Source organism: Rhincodon typus, chromosome 7 (assembly GCF_021869965.1).
Source record: "Rhincodon typus isolate 14 chromosome 7, sRhiTyp1.1, whole genome shotgun sequence".
NCBI classification, from domain to species: Eukaryota; Metazoa; Chordata; class Chondrichthyes; order Orectolobiformes; family Rhincodontidae; genus Rhincodon; species Rhincodon typus.
This window is the reverse complement of record NC_063338.1, coordinates 22,568,764-22,587,404: the sequence shown is the minus strand read 5'-3', so window position 1 is coordinate 22,587,404 and position 18,641 is coordinate 22,568,764. Positions and strand designations below refer to the sequence as shown.

Genomic DNA, 18,641 nt, shown 5'->3' with positions numbered 1-18,641 from the left:
TCTTTATTCACTGGAGCGTAGGGGGTTGAGGGATGACCTAATAGAGGTTTAAAAAATCATGAGGGGTAAAGATAAGGTAAATGGCAGGTGTCCTTTGCCTAGGGTGGGGGATTTCAAGATTAGGGGGCATGTTTTTAAGGTGAGAGGAGAAAGATTTAAAAAGGGCACGAGAGGCAATTTTTTTATGCAGTGTGGTTTGTGTGTGGAATGAACTGCCAGAGGAAGTAATGGATGCAGGTACAGTTACAATGTTTAAAAGACATTAACAGATAAGTATATGAATAAGAAATGCTTGGAGGGATATGACCAAACGCAGGGCAGGTGGGACAAGTTTAGCTTGGGATTATGGTTGGCATGGATTGGTTAGACTGAAGGCTCTGTTTCTGTGTTGTATGACTCTATGACTATAAAATGCCTGACTTTCTATTGCCATAATACCCTACCATTCTGATTTCCCTCCTGAATTGGTCAGCTTCATCTGTAAGCACATTATGCAGCTCTGCCATGCATTTCTTCACTCAGTTAACTTCTCCAAAGAGACCTAGAAGACATTTTACATCTTCGTTGTCACTCACAATGCCACCTAGTTTTGTAAAGTCGGGAACATTACATTTGATTCCGTTATTCAAATTGTTGATGTATATGTGAATAGCTGGAGCCCAAGCACAAATCACTATGGTACCACACACGTCATCAAGAGCAGGAGAGTGGACAGATACAATAGGAAGAGGAGTGCAATGACTATGCCAGATCAGAAGCATGGCCAGGTCAACAGGCTCTCAGAAGTGCGAGGATGGTGGAGGGGAAGGGGATGCTAGGTAGACTGATTGAGGTCAGCTGCCAGACAGAACATTAAATCAGCAGCTGGAGCTTAAACAGTCAGCCTGGGGCCAATACAGCAAGGAAGCTCAGAGGATGGAACGTGGGCAACTGAAGAAATAGCCTCACACAGGCAGATTGACATTGTTGAGGCACTGAAAATTAAATTTATGTCATACGATCACATTAGAAAATGTTTGTTAAGAAAATATTTCTAGATGTACCTTAAGGATGGGTTGTAATTCCAGCTGAGACAGATGGACTAAAAGCATCTCTGACTGTGGTTCAAATTGTCACCATGAGATAAGATTAAATGTTTTTAGTCCATGTCTTAATCATGTGTCTATAGTGCTACGTTGTTTCTGGTATGACTCAATTTGGCAATTTAACATTGTAGCATCAGCTTTAGCTGCTGTGACAAATAATGGTGTAGAATCATTGCTGACACTGAGTAGGAATGGAGAATAAAAGACAAATAATACTTGACGGATTTCTAAATTCTCTATATGATTTTAAACAAATTTATTGCTAACTTTTTATCATTTATGCTTTTTACAGTTTCTGCATCAAGGAAGAGAGACATCGTCTTCCTAATTGATGGCTCTCCTGGGATGGGAAGATCGTTTATTCAAGTTCGTAGTTTTCTTAATAACATAATCCAGGAGTTTGACATTGGATCTGACAGAGATCAAGTGGCTGTGGTACAATACAGTTCTAACCCAAGACTTGAATTTGGCCTCAACACTCATTCAACTCTAGATGCAGTTTTAGATGCAATTAAAAAGATGAGATTGAAAACAGGGAGACCCCTCAACACTGGTGCTGCACTGGACTATGTAACAAGGAATGTCTTCAACCCATCTGCAGGGAGCAGAGGAGGCACTGGAGCTTCACAAATCCTGGTCCTCATCACTGCTGGGAAATCCAGAGACGATGTTGGACAGGCAGCAGCTACAATGAAACATGCTGGTATCGTGCCCTTTGCTATTGGAGCCAAGAATGCAGACACAGCGGAACTACAACGGATAGTGTCTAATCCCGACTCTGTTTTGAAACTGGGAGACTTCAACGAATTGCAAACCATTCAAGAAGAGTTCCTGACTAAAGTTACAGCAGTGTCTGTGATTGAGGAACCAATCCCTCCTACTGAAGGTAGAATTGTTTGCTAAGTATAGTAAGGTTTTGTCAAAATTATGCAAGAGAATATAAAAGATTGCTTTTGATATTGTAAGAGTGACTTCACCAAGACTGAGATTGCACAATATGTACATTTTACCACTGAGTTATTTAATTGACTAAATTCTAAATATTTACTCCATAGCCGCTGTCAGCATTGTAAGACAGTCATGCACAACATACTCGAACATGCTATGATGCGGCTGATTCTGATAGAAATGAATAGCATAAAAATATGTAATCTCTGCCTTTTAGTAAATGGGGATGAGATGTAACTGTTCAGTTCTGGCTTGGATTTGACACTTCGCTTAATCGATTTCTAAATCTTTCCCATGATCATAAAGTTAATAAACTGAATGCTCTGGGCCCAGAAATAGCACAACCTTTGTAACTGCACAAATTACCTTCCTGATGGGAAACCCTCCTTCCACCTTCCTACCCCATTGCCAATTGAAGTCCTTAAAGGATCAACTAATGTCTACTTTAGGGGTGTCGTTCAGTTTGAAATGCTTGAGATCCAGCTCTAGGAGGCTTGAGGAAGATTCACCTACTTGACATTAACCAATGTGACTGCGCTATCGGTTTTAAATAGGTTGGTCTGCATTAATCTGGGCATGGTGGAGGGACTGGTCCAAAACCAACTGAAAGTCCACTCTTGCCTGATCCTACTGTTCCATCCTCTCCTCATGATCTCCACTCCATAAGACTCCACCAAACAGCTATTATCTTTTCTGAGGACAATCCTTCATTCTGGGAGCCTGGGGCCATATTGTCTCGGCAACAGTCATCGCTGCTGTCACATCTCTGGCGGGGACTGGAGTTACTGATGTCTGACTTGTCTGCAGCTCTTGGTCAGGAGTCCTGTTTCTGGCAGAAAGCCCGATGACAACCAATCAGCTGCCTGATCACTGGATGATCCTGCATACTTTCTCATGTTTGAAGGCTGAAGGTTTCTGACAAGAAAACTCACCCTGTTTAAAGATAAAATTGTCATTGTCTCACTTGAGGCAAAGAGGAAGCCATTTGGCATTGTTGAGTCTTTGCTGGGACCTGATGGGACAATCAAGTCAGTACAATTTTCCTTTTCTGCCTGTGTATCACTGCAAGATTTTCTCCATCATGTTCCTTCAGTAATCATTCACTTCCGTCACTCTAATGGGCTGTGAGTTCAGGATCATGACCACTTGTTGCATGAAATTATTTTTCCTTGCAGCCCCCAGCCATTTTCTCTCTTGCCCATAACCAAACAATGAATTAAATTATCATTAGAATGGAAAAATTAAGGATAGCTGTGCCTGAGAGGCAGAAAACCCTTAAGACTTGCAAGTGTCACGCTGTCACCTTAGAAAGCAAAGTCACAAAGCGTCAGCTCTCATTAGAGAGAGACAACTGGCGTTTGCTCAACATGGGGGTTACCACACCTTGCTTAAGGGGAAAGATTGAAATGGAGGGACCTTCTTGGTAACTGCAGTCAGGACAGGATTTGAATTCACACAGTTGGCATCATTCTGCATTGCAGTTCAACTATCTAAGGTAACTTACACCAAAATACCATTTTGCATGGTGCCTATTTAATACCAACACTGCCAGAGCCAGAAAACAATCACTATGGGATCAATCATGGTTTCCTTTTCAAATTCCTTTTTCTCAGGTCTGTAACTTAAAGCACATTCTCTTTGTGATTAATGGATTTAGTTTAGAGAAGCCTACAGCAAACATCAATTATTGAAGTTCTGTTTGTTGTAGAATTCAGCAAACTTTGTTAGATCATGTATTGATCGGGTGGTTAAGAGGGTATTTAGCACACTTGACGTTGGTACGTCATGTTGAGATTGTACAGGACATTGGAGGCCTCTTCTGGAGTACTGTGTGCAGTTCTGGCCACCCTGTTATAGGGAAGATATTATTAAACTGGACTGGGTTCAGAAAATATTTAACAAGTTGTTGCCGGGAATGGAGGGTTTGACATATCAAAATAGACTGGAAAGGCTGGGACTTTTTTCACTGGAACATAGGAGGTTGAGGGGTGATCTTATTGATGTTTATGAAATCAAGAGGGGCATGGATAAGGTGAGTGACAAGGGTCTTTTCCCTAGGTGGGGGAGTTCAAAATTAGAGGGTATTTTTTTAAGGAGAGAAGCAAAAGATTTGCAAAGGACATAAGGGCAACTTTTTTACAGAGAGAACAAGGTGTGGAGCTGGATGAACATAGCAGGCCAGGCAGCATCAGAGCAGCAGGAAAGCTGACGTTTCGGGTCTGGAACAGAGGGTGGTTAGTGTACGGAATGAACTGCCACAGAAAGTGATGGATGTCAGATATGGTTACAACATTTAAAAGTCATTTGGATAAGTTTGTGAATAGGAAACGTTTGGAGGGATATGGGCCAAGTGTAGGCAGGTGGAACTAGTTTAGTTTAGGAACATGGTCGGCATGGACCAGTCAGACCAAAGGATCTGTTTCCATGCTGTATGACTCTATGACTCAATAACAGCTTTACCAGGTTTTATTTAATCTTTAGGGATTTTGTCTGACTTGGTGTCTATTTTTTTTCCAGCTGTACGAAGGGAAATGAGTGAGAGAGACATTGTCTTCCTTATCGATGGATCAGACAATGTTGGAAACACCAATTTACCTTTTGTCAAGGACTTCATCACAAGAATAGTTCGGAACTTGGCCATTGGAAGTGACCAGGTGCGAGTAGGTCTGGCACAGTACAGCGATGATACTGAAGCTGAATTCTATTTAAACACTTACTCTTCAGAAGCTGAACTTCTATCTCATATCAGGACCCTCATGTTGCGAGGTGGGACAACGGTCAACACCGGTTCAGCATTGGATTTTGCCAGTAAATATTTTTTTTCCAGGGCTGCAGGAAGTCGAATAAAAGAAAACATTCCTCAGTTTTTGGTGCTTGTTACTAGTGGAAGGTCCGATGATGATGTGGAAGCATCATCAGATGCATTGAAGCGAGCTGCAGTAATGACCTTCGCTGTTGGAGTCAAGCACACAGACCCAGCCCAGCTAGAAGAGATGGCAATTGACCCAAGTTTGATCTTCAGTGTCAATGATTTCCAGTCTCTGCCAGATTTACTGGATCAGATGATAATACCACTGACCACACTGGCAGTTCCAACAATAATAATTGAAGAACCAACAATAAAACCCGTGGAACCCATTCCTGCAACAAAAGGTACCTGAATTGATTTTGTGTTCTTTTCTATTACCACTGTAGTACTGCTCATTGTCATTTATTTGTAAGTAACTGCTGCACAAGTGTCAAATTACTCCAGTACCAACTAATAATATCACACGTGACTGCTGATACCAGTGGACTGTAGGTATTGGGTTCACTAAATTGTCCCTGACTGTCTGATAGCCAGATGCTCATTGTAATATTCACTTTCAGGTTTCACATCCTTGTGCAGTTAAAGACCAGGCCACTTCATGATAACTCACGAATCCTGGGTCCTGCGGTATGTTGCTAACAAAGAGACCTTGGAGTGCATGTTCATAGCTTTTTGAAAGTTGAGTCACAAGTAGACAGGATAATGAAGAAGGTACAAAAACAAAGTTGCTGGAAAAGCTTAGCAGGTCTGGCAGCATCTGTGAAGGAAAAAACAGAGTTAACGTTTCCGGTCCGGTGACCCTTCCTCAGAACTAGTGAAGAAGGTGTTTGGTATGCTTGCCTTCATTAATCAATGCACCGAGTATAGGAGTTGGGGAGTCATGTTGCAACTGCACAGGACGTTGATTAGGGCACTCTTGGAATACTGCATTCAATTCTGGTCTCCCTGCTGTTGGAAGGATGCTGTGAAACTTGAAAGGGTTCAGAAGAGATTTGCACAGTTGGAGTGTTCGAGTGATAGGGAGAGGCTGAATAGGCTGGGACTATTTTCCCTGGAGCATCAGAGGCTGAGAGGTGACCTTGTAAAAGTTTATAAAATCATGAGGGCCATGGATAGGGTGAACATACAAGGTCTTTTCCCAAGGACAGCGGAGCCCAAAATTAGAGGGCATAGGTTTAAGTTGAGGGGAGAAATATTTAAAAGGCACCTAAGGGGTGACTTTTTCATGCAGAGGGTGGTGTGTATATGGAATGAGCTGGAAGAGGAAGTGGTAGAGATGGGTACAATTACAATATTTAAAAGACACTTGGACAGGTATATGAATAGGAAGGGTTTAGAAGGATATAGGCCAAATGTTGGCAAATGGGACTAGATTTATTTAGGATATCTGGTTGGCATGGATGAGTTGACTATGAGTCTCTATGACTCTATGACAAACCATCTGAGGACAAAGGGAAAGATTTCGTGATGTAGTTTTTGCTCGGCACAGATCTTCATATACCAGTGCAATTTGAATCTCAAGCATGTCCGATGAGTAATTTGTGAAATGGAAGTCCTTCACTTAGCTTTGGTTGCAAGTCCAATATTCTACTCAATGCTCCTGTTGAATGAATATTAACGTGCAGAGCATTAACTGTGAGATCTCTCCCTGTGTCCCACCTCTCGTTTCTAGTTGTACCCACTGTCTGATGATCAGCAGCCTTTCCTTAGAACATAAACCAACACTTGGAGAAATACAATGTCTCCTCCACCTTCTGGTTCTTTCCAGGTATAAAAAACAACACAAATCAAAATACTTCATTCAAGTTATGGTATGAAAATCCTTCACATACACAACATATGTAGAAACGTACCCTAATATTGCCACTTTCTGGAGTATTGTTAATTTATTTTAACTTCCATTGCCTTTTTTTCATAAATTTGTCAGTGTATAGAAATATTGTAATGTGTAATTTCAGTTTATTTTTAAATACCTTTTCAATTTCAAAACAATTTCCCTCCATTTCTAACTACACGCCATATTTTCTTTTAATAATATATCAATTATATTTCCTTTGTTCCCCAGCACTCCGTTATGATAATACATTCAAATCAGACACAAAAAAAATTTTGCAAGGCTTCATTTTGTCTGTAGAAGTGTTCTATTCGAACATTTCTCACTCCAAAAAAAACAAAGTGCTGGAAATACACAGTGGGCCAGGCAGCATTTGTAAAGAAAAACAATGTTACAATTTGAAGTTGATGGTGTCCCTTCATCGGAGCTGAGAGAAATAGAATTGCAATAGCTTTTCAGGAATTAGAAAGGGAATAGCTACAAAGAAAGAAATGATAGATCTGTGATGGGGTAAAAACACAGGAGAGATTAAATGACAAAAGGTTTAGGGTTAATAATCAAATTTAAAGCAAAAAGATGTGTCCAGATGAGGTGCAAATGACTGGATAGCAGCAAAGTGAAAGAATAAAAAGAGAAATGGCAGGAAACAAGCCACCAAAAAATGGCACAAGTTCGAGGCAGAGATTATGATCTCAAATTGCTGCATTCAGCATTGAGTCCAAAAGGCTGTGGACCAATATTTCCCAAATTATTTCCTAATGTGACTGCTTTTTAATGTTTGGAATTTATTCAAGAACATAGATGCCAATAAATATAAGGCAGCCATAAAGCAGCATTGTAACATTTAATATGTAATTACTAATGCATACAAATTATAGTTGAACCAACATTTTAATATTTGATGTACTCCACTGTCCTTTACTGAGCCACCCCTGTTCATGAATCTTATCTAAGAAGCAGCAGGTGATACTGAATTTCATATTAGCATTCAACGTTTAGATACACACCAAATATCACACCAGAGTTCTCCAAGTAATGGATGAGCAACAAATGCTGGCCCCATCACTGATGTCCACTTCCATCAAAAAATGAAGAGAAATAAAATTAAATTCCATGATTGTGAAGCCGTGCTCCTCTGACTGTCAGACTGGGTTTTATGAGGTAAGTGGAATGCTTTTGAATGGTGGTGTAAGCCATCGATGACCCATGCATTCTAATCGGCCTTTCCACCCGAACTCCACATACACTTTAATCAATCCCTCTCCCCAACACATGCTGCAATCCGCCTTTCCCTAACACAGTGTAATCAGCCTTTCTTCCCATTGCTCACACACTGCAATCACTCCCTCTGTAATCTGCCACTGATCCAAATGCACTGTAATCAGTCTCTCTTCTGTAACACTGTAATCAATCCGTCTCCCCACTGCCAACATCATACTAGGTCAGCGAACAGGATGGCGCAGCAGCTCTGTAAGTGTCGGCCTGAGTTCAAGTTGGTGAGCAACCATTTTCAAATGGGCTTGAGAAGAATAAAAGAAATCCCATGATGGCAAAATGAGGAAGGCAAGCATAGGGCAGCTCGCTTTCTAGACCTTGCTGCCTATTTGGAGGAGGAGGTTTTCACAATTCTATTCAGGAACCACTGCAGTAGAGTCTGAAGATGAATGATGAGGTCCTGTTCCTCATGCATACAGTGAGCTTCACTGGAACACTCCAGCAGACCGAGGACAGAGGGGTCCGAGTGGGAGCAAGATGCAATATAAAAATGACAAGCAATTGGAGGTTCAGGGTTATACTTAAATGGAAATGTTCCACAACGTAGTTACGAAGTCTGAATTTGATCAGCCCAATGTAAAGGAGATCACATCATGAGTGGCGAATATAGTGCACTAAATTGAAAGAAGTACGAGTAAGTCACTGGTTCACCTGGAAGGAGTGTTTGGGACTTTGGATGGTGAGAAGGGACAAGCTGAAAGGACAGTTATTACATTTCCTTTCTTTACATGGAAAGGTGCCTGGGGAAAGAAAAAAGGCCATAGGGAGTGATTGACGGGTGGACCACAAGCGGCAACAGTCTCTTTGATATGCTGAAAAGGAAAGGGAAAGGAAGAATTTGTTTGGTGGTGGCACCGTGTCAGAATAAAAGCGGTGGAATTGGTGGAGGAATACCTTGGCTGGAGGACTGAAGGGTGAGAATGAGAGGAACTCTATCACTGTTCTGTGAGGGAAAGGAAGGGATGTGAGCAAAAGTGCATGAAATAGGTTATTCATGCTGGAAAGCCTTATCAACTATATTCAGGCGATGGGGAGAAAATTACTGGTATGTGTTGAAGATCAAGGGAAGACACATCGTAAGCATTGGGACAAACAGGCTGCAAAATCTGATTAAGTGTTATAGACGTGATCACCTAGTGGTATTCTCACTGGGCTGTTAATCATAGACCTAGGTAATGTTCTGGAGACCCGGTTTGAATCCTGCCATGGCAGATGGTGGAATTTGAATTCAATAAAGAACCTAGAATTAAGAGTCTAATGACGACCATGAATTCATTGTCAATTGTTGGAGAAAAACATCTGGTTCACTAATGTCCGTTAGAGAAGGGTACTGCCATCCTTACTTGGCCTGGCCTACATGTGACTCCAGACCCACAGCAATGTGATTGACTCTTAACTGCCCTCTGGCCAAGTAGGGATAGGCAATAAATGCTGGCCTAGCCAGTGACACCCTCATCCCGTGAATGAATAAATAATAGGAGGAGAATAGAATAGAGTCCTTATCAGAAATAGAGTGTGGAGAAGTGTCAGCAATGTAGCTATGGGAGTTTGCAGGCTTTTAGGGAATATTGTTGGCAATCTATGTCCAGAAATGGAGACAAAGAAGGAAAGGGAAAAGTCAGAAATGGAGCAGCTGAATGTGTGTAAAAATCAGAGGTAAAGTATAGTCAAGATGATAATCATCTGCTGTTAACCATAAATGTACCAGAAAACTGATGGGGGAGAGTTCCAGTGTAGAACTGGAACAAGGAGTATCCCAAAGAAGAAGATATTGAGAAGATATGGCAAAGGATAAGATTTGCAGAAGAGATGGGGTAAGAGGGAAGGAAGGAAAGGTAGGAATTGGTGAGGGGGTGGAAATCCATATTTTGGGGAAGCTTCTGCCACTTAAGGCCTGAAAGGAAGATAACGTGTTTTTTCCAAACACCAATTGAGGCGCAGAATGAAATGGAAACGTGGACAGGGTAATTTTGACCTAGACCTAGCTAGTACTCCTAAGACAGCAGTCGGGGGTGTTTGCACAGCAGCCCTTTTACAAATGGGGAAGAAGAGCCATTAGATATAGATTCAAGGGGCCACGCCCTCCTGTGCAACCATTTACATGAGAATTCACTGTGGGCTTCATGTGGGGCTACTCCTCACAGGACATTAAAGGTCTGTTTCTGCTATCCCCGTCCTCTGACTTCAGGAACTTTGACTTCACAAAAGTTTTGCTTAATTAGTTCAACTGTTTACATTATCTCAAAGCTGAGAAGGAGCTGGCAAATGGCAAATGGAGAGTCTGAACATACGTCGTCTAATCAACTATCAAGCAGCATTAGTCCTTTCAGTCAGCCATGCATTAGAATATCCCCCTGCAGTTCAAGTAATTCTGCTCAGTATTGCCAAAGATTAATTGAAGAAAAGCTAGAGAACAGTAAGTGTGAGTGGAATCTTGCCTGTTTAACATGACAGAATTGGGCAAAAAGCACATCAAGGCTTATTGTGACATTGGGAACAACTTGCTGCATATTTTATGCATTTTCCTAGGTGGGTGGGTGTGAGGTGTGTTCCTTGTTCGACACTGGTGAGTTGCCAATTGAAAGGAATTATATCCTGTTAAGTACATTATTAATGACACGATCCTCCTCATTAATATTCAACTTCCTACTTTGCCAAACATGCTGACCAAGCTAGACTTTGAAAATTCCCGATGTGGAAGTCAGAGCGGGTACCTGGCAATTTCAGCTTGCCACTTGCTCCAATGGACCTCCATGTTGGGCAACAGGCAGCGACATCTCAGGGCACCGGCCATACACACAATCCTCGTCCATGGATCTTGGCACCTGACGTGAGCCAGTATTTGCGAATCCTCATGATGCATCTCTGATCCAATTACAGTATGCTTCTGCATTTCAACGCTACATTTCAGGCTGCAGCTATCATTGTAACGCTGATGCAAGGACACTGCTCGGGCTTACTCTCATAGTTTTCACTCCCTCTGGGCCTACCTGGATGCTCATGGCATTCCTGCCCTGCCTCGCCTTTTTGTACTTTGCCCCCTCAGCCAGAAATGTCAAGCTCAAAATATTGCTGTCTTGCCTTGCCATTTAGCACAGACATAAAGCCAGGAAATTTATCAGTGTTATTAACAGTCCTCAGTCCAGTCAAGACAGAGAGCCTTTGGTCAGGTAGCTCCACTCAATAAGTCAAGGGCATGTTTCATTAACAGTGCAGGGATTTGGAAATAGTCAGTGAGTTGTTTCGAGCAAGTGCAATCAGGATGTTCTCCTGTAGGGGTAAGGAGTCAAATATTGGGCTGCACGCCACCTACCTTGACTCTTTCTGCCTGATACAAGAAAGACTGGTTGCTATTATGGGAGATAGATATGGGTGGCACAGAGGTAGGTAGGGAGGTGCCTTGAATCTGTGCCAGCACAGAGCACACACAGCATTAGTGGTGTCAGGGGTTGAGTAGGTGACAGTAAGTGAGGGATGATGTTGTAGACAGTCGTGAGAGTGATAGATGATGAGCCTTGGTTGAAGGTTGGTAGAGGGGTAGGGGTAAAGTGAGTGCAAAGTATCAGATAGGAGTTAGTGACACTTACTGTAGTGAAGTGGAAAAGGTTTTTGACCTTCTTCCTACATTGTTATGCATTTTTCCAGGTGGCTGTGACTGTGCTGACCCTTGGACTGGGCTGGAAAGAGGAAGCCCCTCCTCTGCATTATCCCATCCAGTAGGACTATCAGGTCCCTGCGCGCAAAGTGGGGCACATAATTTTCATTGTTTGCATGCCTGAGGCAATTTCAGGAACTTTACAGGGCAGCTCCAGACTAACAATACTTCTGGGTGCACAATGGCATTTTAAAGGTGGCAATGGTGCTAGGGATACTGTGTAATTCCAGGATATCCCAACAGTGGCAAGTTGTTCCGGTGTTGGTGCACGGTAAGAGGGAGCTGGAATCGGGTTTGAGGGGAACCATAGGTGTGGAGCAGGTAGTTAGTAAGGTGTATTTGGTAAAATATGACAAGGAAATTCACTAGGCCTTGTGCTGAAAATCACTCCACAACACTTGATGCAACTCACACTTAGCCAAAGAAAGTAAGATTTGACCTGTGTTGTTATTTTTGGTCATTAAAGTGTGAAAGAGAGAGAGGGAGAGAGAGAAATGTTAGTGCTCTGGATTCTACACTGATTACACATTTATACATCTCTGGAAACATCTGAATGTTCAGTAGTCTTACAGAAATAATGGTTGGAACCTTGATCACTGAGTCCCTGCTGTAATGGTCCCACTACGTTTTTGGACAGGAACCCATGTCCCCCCGAAACATCAACTTTCCTGATCCTCGGATGATGCGTGGCCTGCTGTGTTCCTCCAGCTCCTCACTGTGTTACCTCTGACTCCATCATCGATAGTTCTTATTATCCCTTGTTTTTAATTCATTAACAGATGTGTACATCCCTGGCTAGGCCAGCATTTATTGCCTATCTTTAATTGGCTTTGAGAGGTTAATGGTGGGTTATGTTCTTTAACAATCTCTGACGTAGGTAAACCCACAGTGCTGTTAGGGAGCGAATTCCAGGATTTTGACCCAGCGACACTGAAGGAACAGCGATATATTTCCAAATCAGGATGGTGATTGGCATGGAGGGGAACTTGCAGGTGGTGGTGGTGTTGCTATGTATCTGCTGCCCTTTTCTTTCTAGCTGGTGGAGTTTTCAGGTTTAAAAGTTGCTGTTAAAGGAACTTTGGTGAAACGTTGCAGTGCATCTTGCAAGATGACTGCAGCTCCAACAATATTCAACAACCTTGATACCATTCAGGGCAAAGCAACCCACTTGGTTGGCAACCTTAAATATTCACTTCCTCCACCACTTGTTGTATAGTGCCAGTAGTATGTGCCATCAACAAGATGCACAGCAACAATGTGCAAAGGCTTCTTAGTCAACAATCTCTGCCACCTCAGAAGGGCAAGAGCAGCATATGTATGGAAACACCATCACCTCCAGATTCTGCTCTAAGTCACACGCTTTCCTGACGTGAAATATTATCACTTTATGTTCAACGTCACTGGATCAAAACCCTGGAACTCCCTTCCCTACAGCACTGTCAGTGCACCCACCCCCATGGCCTGGAATCATTCAAAAGGCAAATCACCAAAACGTTCTCAAGGGCAACTAGGGGGGCGGGCTATAAGTGCTGACTCAGCCAGGAGGACCACATCCTGTGAGTGGACAAAAGAAAATTAAGACATTTCCATTAAACTGACCAGTTGTAAAGGAATCTAGCCAAAGGAGTGTGCTGTATTCAACCTGGAGACAGCTCCTAGACCCAGGCGTTTAGCACTGTATGACAGTGAGCAGTATAACAATTTTAGGGCTAGACCCCATTCTTTTACTTCCCCAACATTCTCCTGCAGCAATTCAGCCTGTAGTTCTATTCATTCATGTCTGTGCAAGCACCTCACATCTCAGAACTGCCAATGCTCAGACTGGTCTGTCAGCAAATTGTCCTCTTACATACATTCCTCACAATCCAGCTCCACAAACTCTCTCTCCACAAGCGGTGTTCATTTTTCCTCTTCACCCCGGCATGATGACTTCTCACATCTCTCTGATTTCTCTCCCGGTGGAGAGAAGACAGCACACAATTTGACAAGAGACAGAGACCCCGGGAAATGGCCTTCCATTCACAGGTACTTTATCGGTTACAGCCACTAAATTTTCAACTGGTCCATTGGGGAAGCTGCTGCTTTTTCAGAAACCTGCAGATGTCAGCAGTGACCTTTCATGACCAGCATGAGCCATCAGAGTTACTGATGTTAAGACATCTCAACAGAGCTGATCCTCCGCCTGGAGATCCTGTGTTGGAGGTCTTGCTTCATTAAGCTGATACTCAGCGTCTCACCCCTCTGCCTGACTGAAGGCTTGCAAATGAAGAGAAGGCAGCTGCTATTGGTGTTGTCCCTGCTGCTGTTGCTCACACTTTTGACAGTGGTGTGGTCTATGCTACTGTCCCTCAGCAGTTAGAGTTGCAGAAACTGCTCCCATGCTGTGCTGAAGGTTAACAGCAGGGAAGGTGAGGAAGGTCCCAGGCAGGTGATGGATCTTCCAAGAAAAAGGTGATAATTATCTGTCAACCAATGATAGCACGACCTTGGACTATAAATGTACAACTGTAAAAGTGATCATGGCAAGAACTCAAACTGTTGAGGCCAAAACATTGAAGATATTTAAGAGAGTTCTTAGGAAGAAGGTGATCAAAAGGTATTGGGAGAAATCGGGAACAGAGTATAAAGTTGGATGATCAGCCATGATCATATTGAATGGCAGGACATCCTCAAAAGACTAAATGAGCCTCCTCCTGCTCCAAGGTTCTATGTGTGTGTTTCTTTAGCGAAGATGGTCAGAGCCTTCGCAACCTGTTAGCTTCACTGAAGATCCTCTTTAAGGTGCACAAGTGATGATTCTGATCATCACACACATTGTGGAAGCTATGCATTGTTGGGAATTAAATCGTTCATGGTTAAAAATTTTGTAAAATGCTTCTTATATCACTTCAATTGCTTTCCTATCGGAATCACAGGGCTCCCTGAAGTACTTGGAAATTATTAGTGGGAAAGCCAGAGGAGGGCCAGGATGACAGTGGGATCCCAACCTGAGTGATTTTCCAAGATTTTCTGACTGCACAGGCACCAGAAACAGCTCTAACCTGATTGGGAAAACTCTGCCCAGTGTCTTACCTCAGCCTGATTTGAATTTTTTTTTAAAAAAGTGCTGAATGTCAAAGCAAATTTAGCAATTCTAATTGTCCTACTTGTCAAAAAGTATTGATATTTCTTATCTCTGACACCGAAAGAGTGAGAAAAGAATCAGAGATGGAACAGGAAGACTTCTCTGTCCTATTTTAAATTCCTTCCCAAAAAAGAACAAACTTTATTTTGTAAGCAAAATTCCTTTGGAGGGAACTGAGAGAATGAAGGGAATAGCGGGACAGTATGAATGAGAGGAAAGCTTAACTGTTTCTACCTATCTGAAACAAAATGTTTCGGCAGGAGCAGAGATTTAAGGGAGATTGGAGTATCAGCAATATTGGAAATGGATGTAATGGTTGAGTTGATAGGCTAGAGATGAAGAGATGGGGATAGGAAGGGAACAGGCCAGGATAAGGATGAAAGTTAATGAGACGAAGTTGGTCACAGGGTAGTGGGAAGGTGATGGGACTGACGTTATAATAGGAGCAAGGCAATGGGAAAAGTAAGAGCTGAAGAGGAAATAGGGAATATAAAAACCCATATTTAACCATTTAAATTAAAACAGCATGTTATTATTGGAAATTGCTGGACTGACCGTGACATAACAATGTTACAGATACACACTGATCTTACACTTTTATATTTATATTCAGCTTCACCAATCATGAAGAGAGATATCGTCTTCCTAATTGATGGCTCTCCTGGAATGGGAAGATCGTTTCTTCATGTTCGTGCGTTTCTCAATCATGTAATCCAGGAGCTTGATATTGGACCTGACAGAGATCAAGTTGCCGTGGTACAGTACAGTGTTAACCCAAGGCTTGAATTTGGCCTCAACATCCATTCAACAAAAAGTGAAATTTTGGATGCAGTAAAAAGGCTGAGACTGAAAACAGGGAGACGCCTCAACACTGGTGTTGCACTGGACTATGTCACAAGGAATGTCTTCAACCCATCTGCAGGGAGCAGAGGAGGCACAGGAGCTTCACAAATCCTGGTGCTCATCACTGCTGGGAAATCCAGAGACAATGTTGGACAGGCAGCAGATACAATGAAACAGGCTGGTATTGTGCCCATTGCTATTGGAGCCAAGAATGCAGATGCAACAGAACTACAACAGATAGTGTCTAATCCCGACTCTGTTTTGAAACTGGAAGACTTCAACGAGTTGGAAACTATTCAGCAAGTGCTATTGTTTAAAGTTAGAGCAGTGTCTGTGGTTGATGAACCAATTCCTCCAACTGAAGGTAATTTTGTTTTGGCAAACAACGAACGGTTCAGTCTACAGCCCCAACAGCAAGTTCCCCTCCAAGCCACTTTCTACTCTAGCTTGGAAATATGTCACCGTTCCTTTAGTGTTGCTGTTCAAAATCCCGAAAGTCCCTTTTTAACAACATGTTGGTCTACTTACAGCACATGGAGTGCATCACCACCTTCTCAAGGGCAACTAAGAATTGGGAATAAATTATGGCCCAGCCAGAGACGCCCACATACCGTGAGTGAATTAAAACAAGCTCAAAACTATGGAAAAGGGAATAAAGAATATTTTTGAAATTGTAAAAGGGGCATCACCAAGACTGAGGTTCTGCAATCTGCCCATTGTGTTATCAAGTCATTTTATTGATTAAATTCAACATACAAACCTCATAGCTACTGCCACGTTAACACATTAATACAGGAGTGCACACTGTACTCCCTAACATTGCACCATCTTCTTAATTCTGATAGGAATGAGTACCTTGCCAATTAGAACAAAGAGATGAGACATAGCCATTCAACTCTCTCCTTGTCTCAACACCTACTTTTAAGCATTTTTAATCATTTTCCCACCATGGAGTAATTTCCACACAGATGAAGACCAATCAGGCCATCAATGGTGTATCGACTCAGCATGTGGCAATCCAGTCAGTCTTATTCCCTTGTTTTATCCCTAGGCCTTTAAGTTCATTTTGAAGTCATTGATTGTCCCCACTTCCATCATGCTGGTAAGCAGAAAATTCCAAACCATAATCACTCACTGAATAAAAACATTCTACCTCAGACTTCCCTGTCTCTTTAGCCAATTTCTAAACTAAGATTTTTCTTAGGATTAAAACTATCCGAAAGTTGCAAAAAGGATGGTTATACCTGAGACATAACAAGTTTGTAGGCTGCTGCCTTAGCAAGTACTATTTTGATTAATGCATTATTTAATATGAATACTGCACAGTTAGCATGAGAATATGCTGTTGCCAGGGCACTCACAATCAGTGTTTAAGCAATCAGAAAAATCTCAGACTGCTTTATAGTTTGGACAGCTGTGAAAACGTTTCTCATATTAAGCTTATTTGCATCTTGTAGTTCCATCCTCTCAACACAACCAGGCCCATTTGGAAATATACCAGAAACCTGCGACTATAGCATTAGTCATGGTTTCCTTTTCAAAAGGTAGTGTAATTTTTCCTCAGGTCTGTAATGTAAAACACATTCTCTTTGTGATTAATGGATTTAGTTTGATATAGCTCTCCCCAGTACATAGGAGAAGCCTAGAGGAAACATCAGTTATTAAAGTTCTATCTGTTGTAGAATTCAGGAAACTTTGTTAGAACAGGTTTACCAGGTTTTATTTAATCTTTAAAGATTTTGTGTGACTTGGTGTCTTTTTTTTTCCAGTTGTACGAAGGGAAATGAGTGAGAGAGATATTGTCTTCCTTATCGATGGATCAGACAATATTGGAAACACCAATTTACCTTTTGTCAAGGACTTCATCACAAGAATAGTTCGGAACTTGGCCATTGAAAGTGACCAGGTGCGAGTAGGTCTGGCACAGTACAGCGATGATACTGAAGCTGAATTCTATTTAAACACTTACTCTTCAGAAGCTGAACTTCTGTCTCATATCAGGACCCTCAGATTGCGAGGTGGGACAACTGCCAACACTGGTTCAGCATTGGATTTTGCCAGTAAATACTTTTTTACTAGCTCAGCAGGAAGTCGAATAAAAGAAAACATTCCTCAGTTTTTGGTGCTTGTTACTAGTGGAAGGTCCGATGATGATGTGGAAGCACCATCAGATGCATTGAAGCGAGCTGCAGTAATGACCTTCGCTGTTGGAGTCAAGCACACAGACCGAGCCCAGCTAGAAGAGATGGCAATTGATCCAAGTTTGATCTTCAGTGTCAATGATTTCCAGTCTCTGCCAGATTTACTGGATCAGATGATAATACCACTGACCACACTGGCAGTTCCAACAATAATAATTGAAGAACCAACAATAAAACCTGAGGAGGAACCCATTCCTACTACAGAAGGTACCAGAATTTTTTAAAAATATGTTTCTGAATTGTTAGGAACGTTGTACATTTGAATATTTATAATATTTTTCCCAATCTTATTCTAATGTCTGTCAAAAGTAGCACAGAAGACTGGAGAGGCAGAATATTGGGTATGGGCTCAATGATGTGTTGCCTGACTCTGGGATGCTCAGAATTATGGATAAACTCAATTTGAAAGTTGGATAAAGTTTAGAAATTGAATACTGACTCACCACCCTGAAGCAGTGAGTCACAGATATTTGAAACTTTAATCCTGTGGGAAACTTTCCAATAACTTTCCACCAAATGTCTTCACCAGAGAACTACTGATCAGTCCTTCTTGGTGATGAGCTTCTAGGACAGTTGCACTGAACTATATCTCAGGCACACAGATTATTAGTAAGCACGGATAATTATTAAACACAGATTATGAGTCAGAACAGATAGTGAGTAAGAGGTATAATGGGTACACTCATCTTTATTATGGCATGCTTGTATGCACAAAGTTCCAGTTGCTTTAGGTTCAACATTATCAAGTACAACAATTATATAATTCAAATCTTATGGGTGCCAAATCATTATATCCTCAAAAAAAACATTAAATTGTATAATCCACACTGGCTATCCTTTAATATCCCCAAGAACTGAGTGTTCCAC

General features: G+C 41.9%; 2 protein-coding genes across 2 annotated transcripts in view; both read left to right on the top strand.

The window, feature by feature from the left end:
* The window catches only part of LOC109937504 (collagen alpha-3(VI) chain-like), a 747,545-nt gene that overhangs the window by 406,212 nt on the left and 322,692 nt on the right, over positions 1-18,641 (top strand). The window lies entirely within an intron of this gene.
* LOC109937491 (collagen alpha-3(VI) chain-like) overlaps positions 1-18,641 on the top strand; it is an 88,137-nt gene that overhangs the window by 34,342 nt on the left and 35,154 nt on the right. The window contains exons 4-7 of the mRNA XM_048598713.1: positions 1,378-1,971; positions 4,551-5,186; positions 15,344-15,937; positions 17,343-17,981. Coding sequence (XP_048454670.1) covers positions 1,378-1,971; positions 4,551-5,186; positions 15,344-15,937; positions 17,343-17,981 — 2,463 coding nt within the window. The remainder of the gene's footprint in view (positions 1-1,377; positions 1,972-4,550; positions 5,187-15,343; positions 15,938-17,342; positions 17,982-18,641) is intronic.